Genomic DNA, 13,860 nt, shown 5'->3' on the forward strand with positions numbered 1-13,860 from the left:
AACTTATTTATTCTGAAATTAGCGAAAATATAAAAAGAACATCATACTTAATACATATGTTAAAATTTTAATTTCGACACTTTTAGTATTTTACCCCCCATTTAAAGGAAAGGGCGGTGGATATAGATGGGGATGAGGTTAAGTTAATTCCATTTTTGGTGATCTCATTTTCAACCAATCCCCGATTCACGTCATTGTTTTATTTGACTAATCACAGTTAATTCAATTAACCATGGTTAAGTTAAACTAACGGCGTCAGGGTCCCACGACGTTACGTATGTCCCAATATGATTTTTATTTTACGACGTAAAATAAAGAGTAATACCAACGAAGCAGGAGAATGGAGAAATAGATCAAGTACTGTGTACACGTGGCGTGAAATGAGAGCGCCTGAATCGTTAAGGTTGGATTCAGGGATATACACGTGGACCCACCACTCAAGGTGAGTGGGAGGATCGTATAAATTGGACTTGCCGACTTCGGATTCAGTGGGCTAATGGGTGGGTAAATATTTGATCCGTGTAAAACAAAACAGAGAAAGGACAATACTCAATTTGGGGAGCATGTATCTGTAGCTTCATTCACTTTGCTTAATTGCTTTTTTGTTTTTTTTCAATATTCATAACTTAATAGATTATACTCCTTGTACAGTTGTACTTTGTAAAAATCAATATAATATATATTATATATATATATATATATGAAAATGAATGAGAAATAAGAGCTTGAGATTATTCGGCATAGTACCAAAGCTGACATTACCCATTATTAACACTCTATAATAGAGAGCGTAGTGAATCGAAGAATGCAAGATGGAGATGATTTGAAGATCTGTTTGGAGTAAGAAGCCCAACATTGATTGGCCCAAGTAGGGCCTATTTAACCTCATGTTGGAAGACCAGAGAAGGCCCAATAAGAAGTGGTGACCTACCCAAATTGCAAGAAATAAGATGGGCTCACATGTTAGGGAAGTGTTGAGAAGATTAACCCACATGTGAGTTGAAATTAATTGTCCCACATAGAAAAAATAGAGGGAGATTGACTAACATATAAGATTGATGGGTTACTCAACCTATTGCCAATTGGTTTTAGGATGAAGCCTTGTCAAACTTATATGTAGTCAATCTCTTCTCATGTACGAGCAAATGTTTGGTACTGAGCTAGACTATGCTCCAAGGTGCACTAACGAGCAATATGTTGCACGGATTTAACAGTTACTCCCTCCGTATTTAAATAAGAGATACACTCATTATTTTTGGCCGTATTTAAATAGGAGATACACTTGTTATTTTTAGTAACTTTTGAACCCCACCATCTAATTAAATAATATATTTAATTTACCATATGACCCACTACCACATTAAACAATTAATTTCATAAACCCCCCACCCCATACCCATGCAAAATTTAATAGTCCCTACTTATTTTACTTGATTAAAATATTTACCTCAACTCCACTTACTTTATTTTTTATTTCATTTAACTATTCTTCCTTAGTATTCGTGCTCGGCCAAATGTATTTTTTATTCAAATACATAGGGAGTTTCCCTCCGAAATTTGTTACGGGTGTAATTTCAGAGGATATACCTCCTTGAACTCTCGTCACCGTTTAACTTTTTTAATTTAATATACGGAGTACTATAACATATTAGGTGCACCTTCTCACATTTCTCCTTACATGGTGATGTGAAAATGTGAGAGTGACCACGCATGGGCATAAAAATACTCTTGGTTGCACGTAGGAATGGGCATGGGCCATATCTGGTCCGGGTCTGGTGAGACCCATAGCCATATTTTCTAGGCGGACCCAGACCCGCCCCATACCCATTGGGTCTAATGAATCTCGGGTCAAAATTGGTCTAGTGTTATTTTTTTATTTTTAAACATTTTGTCTTAGAAAATTTTCCCGCACCATTAATTTAACCGTCATTTACCATCGCATATTCACATTCGATACATAAAATATCACAATTCGCAAATTAGTGCCATAATACTAATGCAGGCATGTAACTAATTAGACTATTTCAAATTTCTAATAATTGTCCAGGTCCGAGGGGCCGGATCTGGACCGGGTCTGAGAATATTAGACCCAAACCCATACCCGTTTTTAAACACATGGATCCAGATACACCCCAAATTCATTGGGTCTCAAATAATTAGACATATACCCTTTAAAATGGACCGGATTTAACCGAATCTGGGCTGGATCCTAGATCAATGCCCATGCCTAGTTACACGATGCACTCGGTTGCCCCTAATAGTTTTCAAAGGAGTACCGTGCTTGGAGTAAATAGATTTGGAGGTCCCTAAACTTTGCCAAAAGGAGCAGTTAAGTCCCTCAAGTTTCAAAAGGAGCATTTAGGTCCCTCAAAATGGATGGAAACAGCTACTTTTGTTAACACCGTTTCATTTTCTGTTAAGTTCAATAAAATAATAATAAAACCGCTTTAAAGAAAAAGAAAATTAATTTACACGTGTATAAATAAATGAAAACAGCTGATTTTAATTATGACTTAGCTTTTTCAACTTACTTAGCTTTTTCATATGACTTTTTCTCCATTTACACGTTTCACCCTTTATATTCCCCTTTTCTAGGTTTTTCCACAACTCTTCCTAATCAAATCGAATTTAGTGAGTAACCCAAGCAAATTTACTCTAAATTTTCAGCAATTATCGCAATAAACTTCAGCTAATTGTTGTTCTTCCACAACTCTAAAGTTTCAAATTCTCTTCTCCCAGATGTCTGCTACTACCACTAGTTCTTCTTCTACCTTTTTCTCTCTCTTTCTCTCTCCTCTTTTATTATGGATTCTCTTCAATCTGCTTTCCTTTCTTAATTCCTGGATATCTCCAACAATTCCATTGTAATTTCACATTTTCACTGATTTTCCCCTTTTTTTGTTCCCCTGTTTTTTTATTTATTTTGGGTTGGTTTCGATTTTTTTTCTTATTTATTCTGGGTTGGTTTCAATTGAAGAAATTCTGGGTGGGTTTCGTTACCACATCGTGACCCACACCCCTGCTCCCCCATTTTCTCTCTCCTCCCTTTCTGAAAAAAATTGATCTCCGATCTCATTTGGGGAAACCCTAAAAGCTAAGTCATAACTGTGTAGTGAGAGATAATACTCTGAGTAAATAGTTGATAGATGATTGATGGTGATCATGATGAGGATTACAATGGAATTTTACACTTAGACCCCGCATTGTTGTTTGATCCACAAAGTTATGTTAGCTAGCTAGGCTGTTGATAAGAATATATTTGAAAGAGTATGGTTGAGCAGAGTACTAGTAGTCGTAGGCTCGTTAGATTTCATGTATGAGTTGCTGACTTGCTGATTAAACATGAGATTGAAGACGATGATGATGATGATGCATGGAGTTTATGGGTCTGAGCTCGGATGAATTTTACTGGAAATGTAAGTTACTTGGGTGTGCAACAAGGTGTTTGATAAATTGTCTCTAAGAAATGTTGTTGATTAACCTATGCTTGTTGGGTGTGTTAATTTGGGGGATTTGATTAGTAGGAAGCTTTGATCCTTTTTTTTATTATTTATTTTATTAAGTGTTGAATAATTTTGGTACAAATGGCCTTGTTAAATACTTTGAACTGCTAGTTTTTTGTAAAAAGCTAACTTAAAATGGTTTCCCTTTATTTAATTATTATTAATATGTAAAAGTAACTGTTATTTTGTCCTTTTCTGCCTTTTATATTAATTTGCCTTTATTTTTAATTCATTTAACAGACGTTAGTAACAGAAGTAAAAAAGCAGCGGTTTCCATCCATTTTGAGGGACCTAAATGCTCCTTTTGAAACTTGAGGGACCTAACTGCTCCTTTTGGCAAAGTTTAGGGACCTCCAGATCCATTTACTCACCGTGCTTGCCTAAAACAAAACTCAAAAAAAAAAACCCCCATAATAAATGGAGTAATAATAACGATATAAACAGCCATTAACCTGTTAGTCTGTTACCCATACTTAACGGCAGGTGACGGCAGACACAGCACAAAGGTCCACTTCCATTTATAAAATCCAAATAAAAACAAAACAAAAGTGGCCCACACTTGCCATATACCAATTCGACCATCTTCTTTCTTCTTCTCCAATTCTCCCACCATTCATTATATAAATACTTCTACGTCCACCATTTCCTCTTTAATTTCCCCAACCTATTTCTCTCTCCTCTCTAATTACATCCCTTCCAAACAGTCAAACACTACTTCTATTCAAATGGCGGGGTTTCAATTCCAGAACGATGAGCTCGAATTTGTCGATGATTTCAATGAGTTTAGTGATTTTGACAACGAGCTGTTAGCTTTTTCCGAGAGCTCTTCGCCGATGAGCAGCCATAGCAACGATGATCCTTTCGATTCCGACGTCGAGGATTACTTTGACATCGTACGTTTTATTCAATTTTGTTGTTAATTTTGTTTAATTTTATCGTCTGAATTTGTAATAATTGATTGATTTTTTTTTGTTTTTGGCGCATTTCTGAAATCAGTGCGAAGGAAAATCGAAAAGTGAAACGACGGCGTTTGAAGCGAAGAATGGGAAAGATATACAGGGAATACCATGGGAGAGGCTTAATTTTTCGAGAGATGGATATCGTGAGACTCGTTTGAAGCAGTATAAGAATTATCAGAGTCTGCCTTCTTCTCGCCTAGACTTGGGAAAGGTCAATTTTGATTTTTGACTTTTTAATTGACTACTGTAAATACTACTCCTACTATGATTATAGATTTGTATTATGTCATTGATTAGGGTAATTTTCTGTGTAAGCATGATACGACCTAGGTTATTTCTTTGCCATGTTCTTGAATTCAACTAAAATAAGTGATCCCATGTTCAATTTACAACTAAAATTAGTTTATTTAAGTTCTGATAAGCAAAAATTAATTGAATACTTCGTATAACGCAGCCTTAACAAGTGAAATTGAGTTTTAATCAGTAGAAACAAATCAGCTAATGGACAGGAGTCACAGGACCAATACAACATTGAATCAATAAATTAGTTAATCTGTAAAAATTAAGCTCAATTAGTTTGAATTAGTAAAAAGCAGTAAGAGTTTTTGAAGTTAAGCTAAAATTAAGTGAAAAGAACAAGACCTGAGTATGTTTGATTTTAAGTTGATTATACTATTTGTTTCGTACAAGTTTTAAAATCTCGAAACTACAACTGAAGATGACAATGGTACCGAATAGTCCCGGTTTTGGCTTTTGAGGTATTCTGGTTCATGTTTGTAATTGTGTAATGTGTTGTAACAGGAGTGCAAGCAAGTTGAGAAAGGCCAAACCTTCTATGATTTTCAGTTCAATACAAGACTTATCAAGTCCACAATTGTGCATTTTCAGGTAAATTTTATGCCTTCTTTTTTCGTCCTTGATTGCAGGACAAAGCACATAAGTATTATGTAATCCTAGTTAGAGTTAGGGAAAACATGTACAATTGTAGCAGCGCTTTGCCTCAATGATTTATGTTAAAGTAGGGGACTTTCCTTTTGTTTAAAGCGTCTTTGGGGCCAGTTTCAATCTGTTTTTTTTTATGGATTTATACACTAGTAAAAGCTTAGAAATGGAAAAATTGCCGTCTAGTTTGCTCTTTGAGACATCTGGTTAATACATTCAGCTATCAATTGAATTGTTATGCGGTAGTGCAGAAATTAACCAACTTCATTTTGCATCACATGGTTATGTAATTTTACAATGTTGTATCCGGTGGCAATAAGCCACGGGGTTTTATTTACTCTATCTTTTTGTGCAGATAAGTGAATATTTAATCATTACTATTGATTTGATGCTATGTGGTCACAAAGTATTCTAAGTAAAATGTTCAGTTATGAGGTATATCTTTCTTAATTTTAGATCTGTCTAAGAAAAGCCTCGTATAATCTTTGCTGTTATAGAATATGTGAACATTTAAAGTCTTTTATACTGCTGCTTCAAACTAAATTTGCAACTATTTGAACTTGGCCACTCTGCTTTTTAGAATTTCTTTTATACATGTCCTGATGTGTATGAGCCAGTGTTTCCAATACTTTCGATTTTGGTGTTTTCAACTTTTAGTCCACGCCACAATTGTTTGTGTGTCTGTTTTTCCTTTATCCAACTAGTAGATTTTCTGTTGCAATAAGTTCTGAATGTGTATGTGTGTCGAGTTCGGTTGTGATTTTCCATTTGCTTGGTTGCCTTTTGGATATTGACTGGTGCTGAAGTATGAATCATGTAAGTATTTGAGCTTTATTGTTTTCATTAGCAGTATAAAATTTCATTAACCGCTCTATGGCATTAGAATTTTACCTGTTTGTAGCAGGGTGGAGTTATATCTGAGCAGCTGGCACTCAAAGGATACATTTCAATATGGCATGAGAGGAGAAAAATAACTCTGAACATGTTAGAGAAATGTATGAAGTTTGCAATCATTGAGGACTTAACGTTAACTCTTTTCATTTTGTAATTTCCTGAACATAGTTTTTGTTCTATTATTATTGGATGAGTATTTTTTCTAATCTTATTGCTTTTATACTTTGTGGTAAATCGCAGTTTAGTTTCTCATTATGCATACCCTTCTGTCTAATATTTGTATATGCTAGTAGATTCTCATGTTAGATCACACCGTCTGTTCAGTATTTGCGTTTTCTAGATTTTATGTTTGCTGAATGTTGGGTTGCTGAAGGCTTATCATGACTATCTATCGCCTAGTCTAACTCGAGACTACTGTGGTTCTAAGTTCTAACACATGTCCTAAATCCATGGTGGATTTTCCCCCCCATGCCTATTTAATTAGCTTTGCATATCAATATTTGTAGCTGGTTGGTGTTAATGACCTTTAAATAGTGGAGTAGATTGTTAACTTTGAGAATAACTTGCTCTGTGGAGAATAGTTGTCTTGCTCTTACGTAGACTTTTGACAAATGTTACAAGGGCTGTAACTTCTTGTATTGGACCAGACCATTTGTGCTACGAAAAAGGCTTTTCAAGTCCGTTTGAGCTAAGATTGTAGAGGTCCTTAGATAACAGAATACACTAGGTTCTCAATGCCAGTATGAGAGAGTGATAACTCGAACATTTGACTCTGCAGTGATCGCATTCCTGATACTTGTTAGTTGTTAAGACCTTTATTTGGTGGTTGTTATTAACTTGCCTGCAATCTGTTTTGTGACTACAGCTAAGGAATCTGTTGTGGGCGACATCCAAGCACGACGTTTATCTTATGCAGAATTCCTCTGTTATGCACTGGTCTGCTCTGCGAAAGAGAAGTGAAGAAGTGCTCAATGTGTCAAAACCAATTGTGCCTACCATGGTGAGTCATAAGTGTCCTCTCTCTTGCAAGTACAAATTATCTTCAATTCAAAGCTTTATCTTTAGTCTGAATTTATCCCTCACCAGTCACCCCCAATTTTCAGACTCTGCCCCATCAGCTTTCTACTAACGTTTTCCTACTTATTCATTATCCAGGCTCACGTAAGACTCTCCCTATTTTTACACATTATCCCCAAACTCACCTCAAACTCACTCCAGACTCACCTAGCTCCAAAAATAATATTTTATGTGTATTATTTTTATGTGTCATGATTTGATTTGGTGGAAGAAAAAAGTAGAGTCTTGAGCGAGTCTTAGATTTTCAAACTTACTTCCAGAATCGGTGTAATCTTTTATCACATTATCTCAAGACTCAGAATCCAGACTCACCTTGAGACTTGGGATAAACTCACCCTTAAATTGTTACGAGTATCTAACTATAATAAAATTTACAATGCATTACAGAAGTGTCCTCAATCGCTTCCCGAGCCCTTGTCTAGAGTGCAGATTAGCACGATGTGTGTGAAGGATAATCTCTTGGTGGCTGGTGGTTTCCATGGGGAGCTAATCTGCAAGGTATTTTGACTTGGTCTCTATGTTCCATTGTTTCATTTACACCAGTCTTCAGATAATTTTTTTGGCTTACTTACATGTTAATTTTCACTGTCTGGTTGCAGTACTTAAATCAGCTGGATGTGGTATTCAGTACAAAAGTAACGACAGAAGAGAACGCTATCACTAACGCAGTAGATATATGCAACAGCCCTAGTGGTTCAAAATGGGTGATAGTTGGCAACAATGATGCTGAAGTTCGAGTTTTTGATGCTGCAAACTTTGTTTGCTTGAATCGTTTCTGCTTCCCTTGGTCTGTGAATGTGAGTAATAGTATGACCTATCTCCTGGCTTCTTTCTTGTAAATATAAATTGTTTTTTACCACCTTAAATAATAGAGTAAACCGTTATATGTGGCCCACTACTTCAATTTTTTACACTCCCTTTACAATTTTCTTAAAGTCTATCACCCTCCTCTCTTTTCTGTCATTGAATTTTGTCAATTTTGTGAATTAATTGGAGGAAAAATTATGTGAATTAATGGAAAATAAGGAAGCAACGAAAGAGAAGAGGGTTCAATACATGAAATCATGGAAGAAGAGAAAATATCAAAAATATTACCGTTGTTGTGGCCCCTCTGCAAACGGTTTTATCTATTTTTCCATTTTCAGGTGGTAAATAACAGTTTTAAGGGTGGTAAAGTACAAGTTAGTTTTTTAGGTGGTATTTTTTTTTTTTTTTTTCCAACTTGGAACAGACCAACTTTTCAATATAGCTCTGATGATTTGAAGGATGTGTGCTGATTTTTTTTTTTATCTTTGCTTTGTTTGTAGAATACTTTGGCGAGTCCCGATGGCAAGTTAATTGCCGTCCTGGGTGACAGTTCCGAGTGCTTGGTTTCCGAATCCCACACAGGAAAAGTCATTGGTACCCTCAAAGGACACTCCGATTACTCATTCTCTTCTGCTTGGCACCCTGACGGACGAATCTTAGCCACCGGAAATCAAGACACAACATGCAGACTATGGGATATCCGAAACATGTCTCGGTCCCTCGAGGTACTTAAGGGAAGAATGGGTGCGATAAGAGCACTGAAATTCTCATCAGACGGCCGGTTTTTAGCCATGGCTGAACCAGCTGACTTTGTGCATGTCTTCGATACACAATCTGGGTATGAAAAGGCGCAAGAAATTGACCTGTTTGGGGAGATTGCAGGGATTTCTTTCAGCCCTGATACTGAAGCGTTGTTTGTCGGGGTTGCTGATCGGACTTATGGTAGTGTGTTGGAGTTTAATCGAAGACATCGTAATGGATACTTGGATGCCATATTTTAGGTAATGTACCTCTTGCAAATTGCTGCAAGAGGATTTACCTGTTGTGTTTCTGGGAATGAGATGTGAGTATGTAAGTATTTGGACATAATAGTTGAAACTTTTTGGTGTAATTTGAACTTTGGAGGCATTTTTTTTGAGGTTAATGCCGATGCCTTGAGTCGTCTAGCTAGGTTTCTGCTGATTACCGAGCCTTTTTTCTCCGAATCAGCGCCTTTTTCTCAGATTAGCGCGGAGCAGTAAATCACCCACCCGAAAAGCTGCTACTGTGAAGTGCTTTTTTTGGGGGGGGGGGGGGGGGGATGTTTTTTCATCTTTGTTGTGTGTGTATAAAGTTTTAAACTGATGTAAATGGTGTTTATAATTTTTTTTTTGTGATGTTATATGTTGTTTTTATGTTTATATATCAGGTTTGGATTCTTGTCTGTTGTGCAACTGTGCAAGTGCTCCCTTATGTATTATGTATTGTGATTTTTTATTTTTTGGTGATTAATATTGTGAATTTTGTGACACTAGCAGATAAAGTATTAAGAGTTAAATGTTATCTAAATTTGAACTCAGACAGTTTATTTTGACTATCTATTGTAATAAAGGAAAAATAAACTCATGTTAGATTTTGTTAGATGATATTTACTTTAATCATTCAACTTATTGAAAATTAAAGATATTAAATGGTTAAAGTTGTGTATTAGGGAGCTATTCAATGTTGCAATATCTATGAAAGAAGTACAATTTTTCTTTGGAAGGGGAACATATGAAGTACAGGAACATATCAAGTGGAGAAATTTAGCAAAACATAAATAAAAAAAATTGAGAAATTTCAAAATAATCTCCTTGTTTGGCCTATTAAATGACATTCTCGTAATTATAATGAAAAAAAATATGAGAAACAACTCATGAGTATCGGAGCCGAGTTGAAAACCGAAACAACTGTTGTATATTATGGGTTGTGGGGGAAGAAACAATCGTGATTGGGCCGGGTCATTCAACTAAGTTGGGCTTATTTTATCTTTTCATCTCCCTCTTGGTATGGGCTTCTTTTCTTTGTGGGCCTTAATGAATGGGGGATTGGGCTTCTTAGAATGCATTAGTTCTCTCCTCCCATGTAACCAAGAGTCCAAGACCAAGATATCTTAACCAAATATGGGATGTGGAAAAGAAGCCAAAATGCTCTCTAAATGCTCTAATTTCATGATTACGAGCTAAAAATGCAAATTAAATGATCCTACTTAAGTATGTTATGCTAAAAATAGTAGTAATTAGGTTAGGTGACCTCTAATTTTCAATCCTTCACTTTTGGGAGATTAAGTGTTGTTATTTGAATCAATTGTATACAATTTTTTTAAGTCAAACAACCTGAGTATAAGTCATACGACGTTTTTGCGTAAAGTACCTTTTTTTTAGTGACCACAGTCAAAGCGTGTAATAAATTTGTATTCCTATGGTAAAAGTTAATGCACGAGGACACAATACTATCAAGTATCAAGAGAATAAATACTTGAATTAACATAATAGTTCTAAGTTGTAAAACTCAAATTCAACAATGATGAGTGAAAACACCAATATTCTTCCTATAACTCATTTGACTTCCTACCAAACATCAGAATATGATTCCCTAGATTGAGCGAGACATTTTTTTTTCCTTTTAACTATTCCTTTTCATTTCCTTCGTATCAAACATAATTTCGCACGAACCTTACCATTTCAATAAATGTGCCCTAGGAAAATTGTTGTACACACAATAAACTCCACTGAGCCCAATGTAGGTGCAGAGTCTAACCATATATAAGCCTAATAGGATACCATACTAATACCAATTTGACAATATGCAGTGTAACATACCAAATGTAAATGTTATAATACGGCTTACACTAATACGGGTATCTGAAACTGATATATAATGATATCATACACCAGTACAATTACGAGTATACCCTTAATAACTACAAGTCAAAACGAAAGGCTATATGGTTTTCGACTTTTGGCCGTGATGTTTTCGTATGTGGGCGAAACTAGTGATTCTCTGGTCCAAATTTCCTTGAAATTAAAGCAAAAATCAGACGTAATTTAGCTCAAAAAGTCATAATATATGGAATTGCTATAAAGCTTTAAATCATTCAATTTGAGTAGAGCTTTCATTATCTGTGTAGCATCTGTCCCACGACGACATGGCCATAGGTTAAGATTCATAAACGAAAAGGAAAGGCACTCTATCAAAGCAAATAAAAAGGTATACTTCTACTACAAAGATCACACATTAAGTCAGAACACTCGAATAATCCCGAATGACGAAAAAGGCGAAAATACTAGATAACCAAAATTGTTGGCTAAGGAACAAGTAACAGGTGTTGCACGCAGGGGCGGATCCAGGAATTCATATATGGGGTTTAAATTTTTTTATTTTTTTTAGTGGGTTAAAGTTGAAACTTAAAGAGTCGAATTATTATAAACATCATAATAAAATATGTGAAAAATTTATAAACTTTAATTTTGGGTTTTTGATCCTAACAATAGAACTCAATCCTAGTCCAAACTAGTTTAGGGCCCGTGCAACGCACGGCTATTACTAAAATAATTTATTATTTTAATAGTAACTAAAATACTTGTGATATTAGGAAAACATGAAAGGAAAAAGGATATATGAAAAAGTATAAATTTAAAGTTGTGTTAAAAAAATATTCAAATGAACTAAATTTGCATATTACTATACAAAGTTAAAAATTATAGTCGTTTACTTGTATGTAGAACGATCTAACAACGTTAACCAAACCCGAATGAGTCAAGACTAATTTTCGAAAAGACCCGAGCATAACCGAGTTAGTCAAATACAACATATTTTGAATTGAGTAAAATCTTGATAAATAAACTTATATGTTAGTCTACTTACAATGTATTATTATTTTAATTAACATTCTTACTTACCAATTACCATGTATTATATTATTAATAGCAGACTAACATTAGAAGTTCATTTATCAATATTTTTTATATTTCTTATCGGATTTAAAAGTTATAATAATACATAAATAAAATTATATCATAAAGGAAAAAATAATATTGATTTATCTTTCCTCCAATAATATATTATGCAGTACACATCTATGGTAATTAAAATATATTTTTATCTTAGTTTCCTAAAAAAAACGTAATGTAATTTATTTATTTTAAAGTAAAAAAATAAAGAAAAAATTTTGGCGGGAAAAAATCGCACCAGGAAATGACACGTGTCATTCCTGGTGTCTCTTTTAGTATATAGTAATAGATTACAACAACAACAACAACAACAACTTGCCGCGATTTCACTTTAAACTAGTAAAAACGAGTTTTTCATACTTTGAAGAAGATTTACTTTCTTACAATAATTACCATTGAACAAATAGCATACAAAAACACTTGTGGGGAATTCTAAATCTATATACGAAGTAATTAAATAAACCTCTAAAAAATTCAAAGTAACACGCAATTATAAGTCTGTAAAAGTGGAGTAGAAAAATACATTACTAGAAGTACGTAGTATATCTTAGGGAAATTACAAAATCTTTTTGAAGAAAAAATAACACTACTACAGTATTTTTTGTATTTTTATAAAGCACAATAATGAATCATTATAGAAAACAACAAAAAAACAAAAGTGATGGAAAAAAAACGACTTACAAAGAGAGAAGAAAAAAACATGAAATTATAGAGGATCAACAAAACAAATGACAAGTAAAAGATAAAATTTAAAAAGTAATAACTAATGTAGTCTTAAGAGGATTTGATCCTAAATAGCTTTTGTAAAATACTATTCAAGCAACCATTATATTAGAGATATTTTATTGTAATTATTGGAAGTTAATAATATATATTTTAACTATTTTAAGTGCAATTAATTACCTCAATATAACTTTAATAGTAATTTTTGAAAATAATGGAGGTTCCTTTGGACCCCTCCGGCGACAAGTAGGTCCGCCCATGGTTGCACGGACCCGATGTAAATTAAATTTATTGTACATCGGGTACCCACTTTGGGTCCAATAATTTCAGATAAGATCCAATAAATTTTAATAATAATAATTATTATTTTTATTTATTCTTTTTTTAATTTTTTTAAATTATTATGATTATGGACTAATTATTTTTTTTATTAATAATAATGTTATTATTATGGAGTATTATTTATTAATTATAATTATTATTATTTTTTTTTTTATTATTATTATTATTATTATTATTATTATTATTATTATTAATATTAAGGTTTGATCGGTTCCAACTTCCAATAATTTCAGATAAGTTGAATAAAACACACCCTTAGTATTCATTGTACACCGGATTTAAATAAGAATATGTCAAAAACATGGAAAATTAAAAGTTAAGATGTGTAAAGAAATAACACAATAAGATATCAAATGCATGCCCTCATCTAGTCATCTCTTCCGATGACATGGGGTGAATTCTTGATCACCCAATCGACTCAATCGTGGTAAAACCCTATCCTGATCTAGTGATCTGAAAAAGATTCAATCATAAAGTAGGTTATATCATATGCAAATGTTTTCTTGTATAAACTTTTAATTAGCTCCACGTATATATCCCTATATCTAGCTTATTATTTTCATGTTCCATCTCTTTCGATAGTGAATATATATGTTTGTTCATGTATCCCATGTGACTGAACCACCTGATCGATTCTTCTTG

General features: G+C 34.0%; 1 protein-coding gene across 4 annotated transcripts; it reads left to right on the top strand.

Annotated features, from left to right (window-relative positions):
- The first annotated feature begins 4,106 nt into the window (after positions 1-4,106).
- Positions 4,107-9,802, top strand: LOC110796161 (uncharacterized WD repeat-containing protein C2A9.03-like). Of its 4 annotated transcripts, none has more exons than XM_022001195.2 (7): positions 4,107-4,396; positions 4,500-4,673; positions 5,264-5,350; positions 7,164-7,298; positions 7,763-7,873; positions 7,975-8,172; positions 8,683-9,802. In XM_022001195.2, the coding sequence occupies exons 1-7, from the start codon at positions 4,229-4,231 to the stop codon at positions 9,181-9,183; spliced, it is 1,374 nt and encodes a 457-aa protein (XP_021856887.1). In that variant the 5' UTR covers positions 4,107-4,228; the 3' UTR covers positions 9,184-9,802. The 4 variants fall into 4 exon arrangements, with proteins under 4 accessions (XP_021856887.1, XP_021856889.1, XP_056693816.1 ...); XM_056837838.1 differs by lacking the exon at positions 4,107-4,396 and adding an exon at positions 6,288-6,448 and having other exon boundaries at positions 4,658-4,673; XM_022001199.2 differs by lacking the exon at positions 4,107-4,396 and adding an exon at positions 6,288-6,399 and having other exon boundaries at positions 4,658-4,673.
- The last annotated feature ends 4,058 nt before the right edge of the window (positions 9,803-13,860 follow it).

This window comes from Spinacia oleracea, chromosome 2 (genome assembly GCF_020520425.1).
Source record: "Spinacia oleracea cultivar Varoflay chromosome 2, BTI_SOV_V1, whole genome shotgun sequence".
In the NCBI taxonomy this organism is placed as follows: Eukaryota; Viridiplantae; Streptophyta; class Magnoliopsida; order Caryophyllales; family Amaranthaceae; genus Spinacia; species Spinacia oleracea.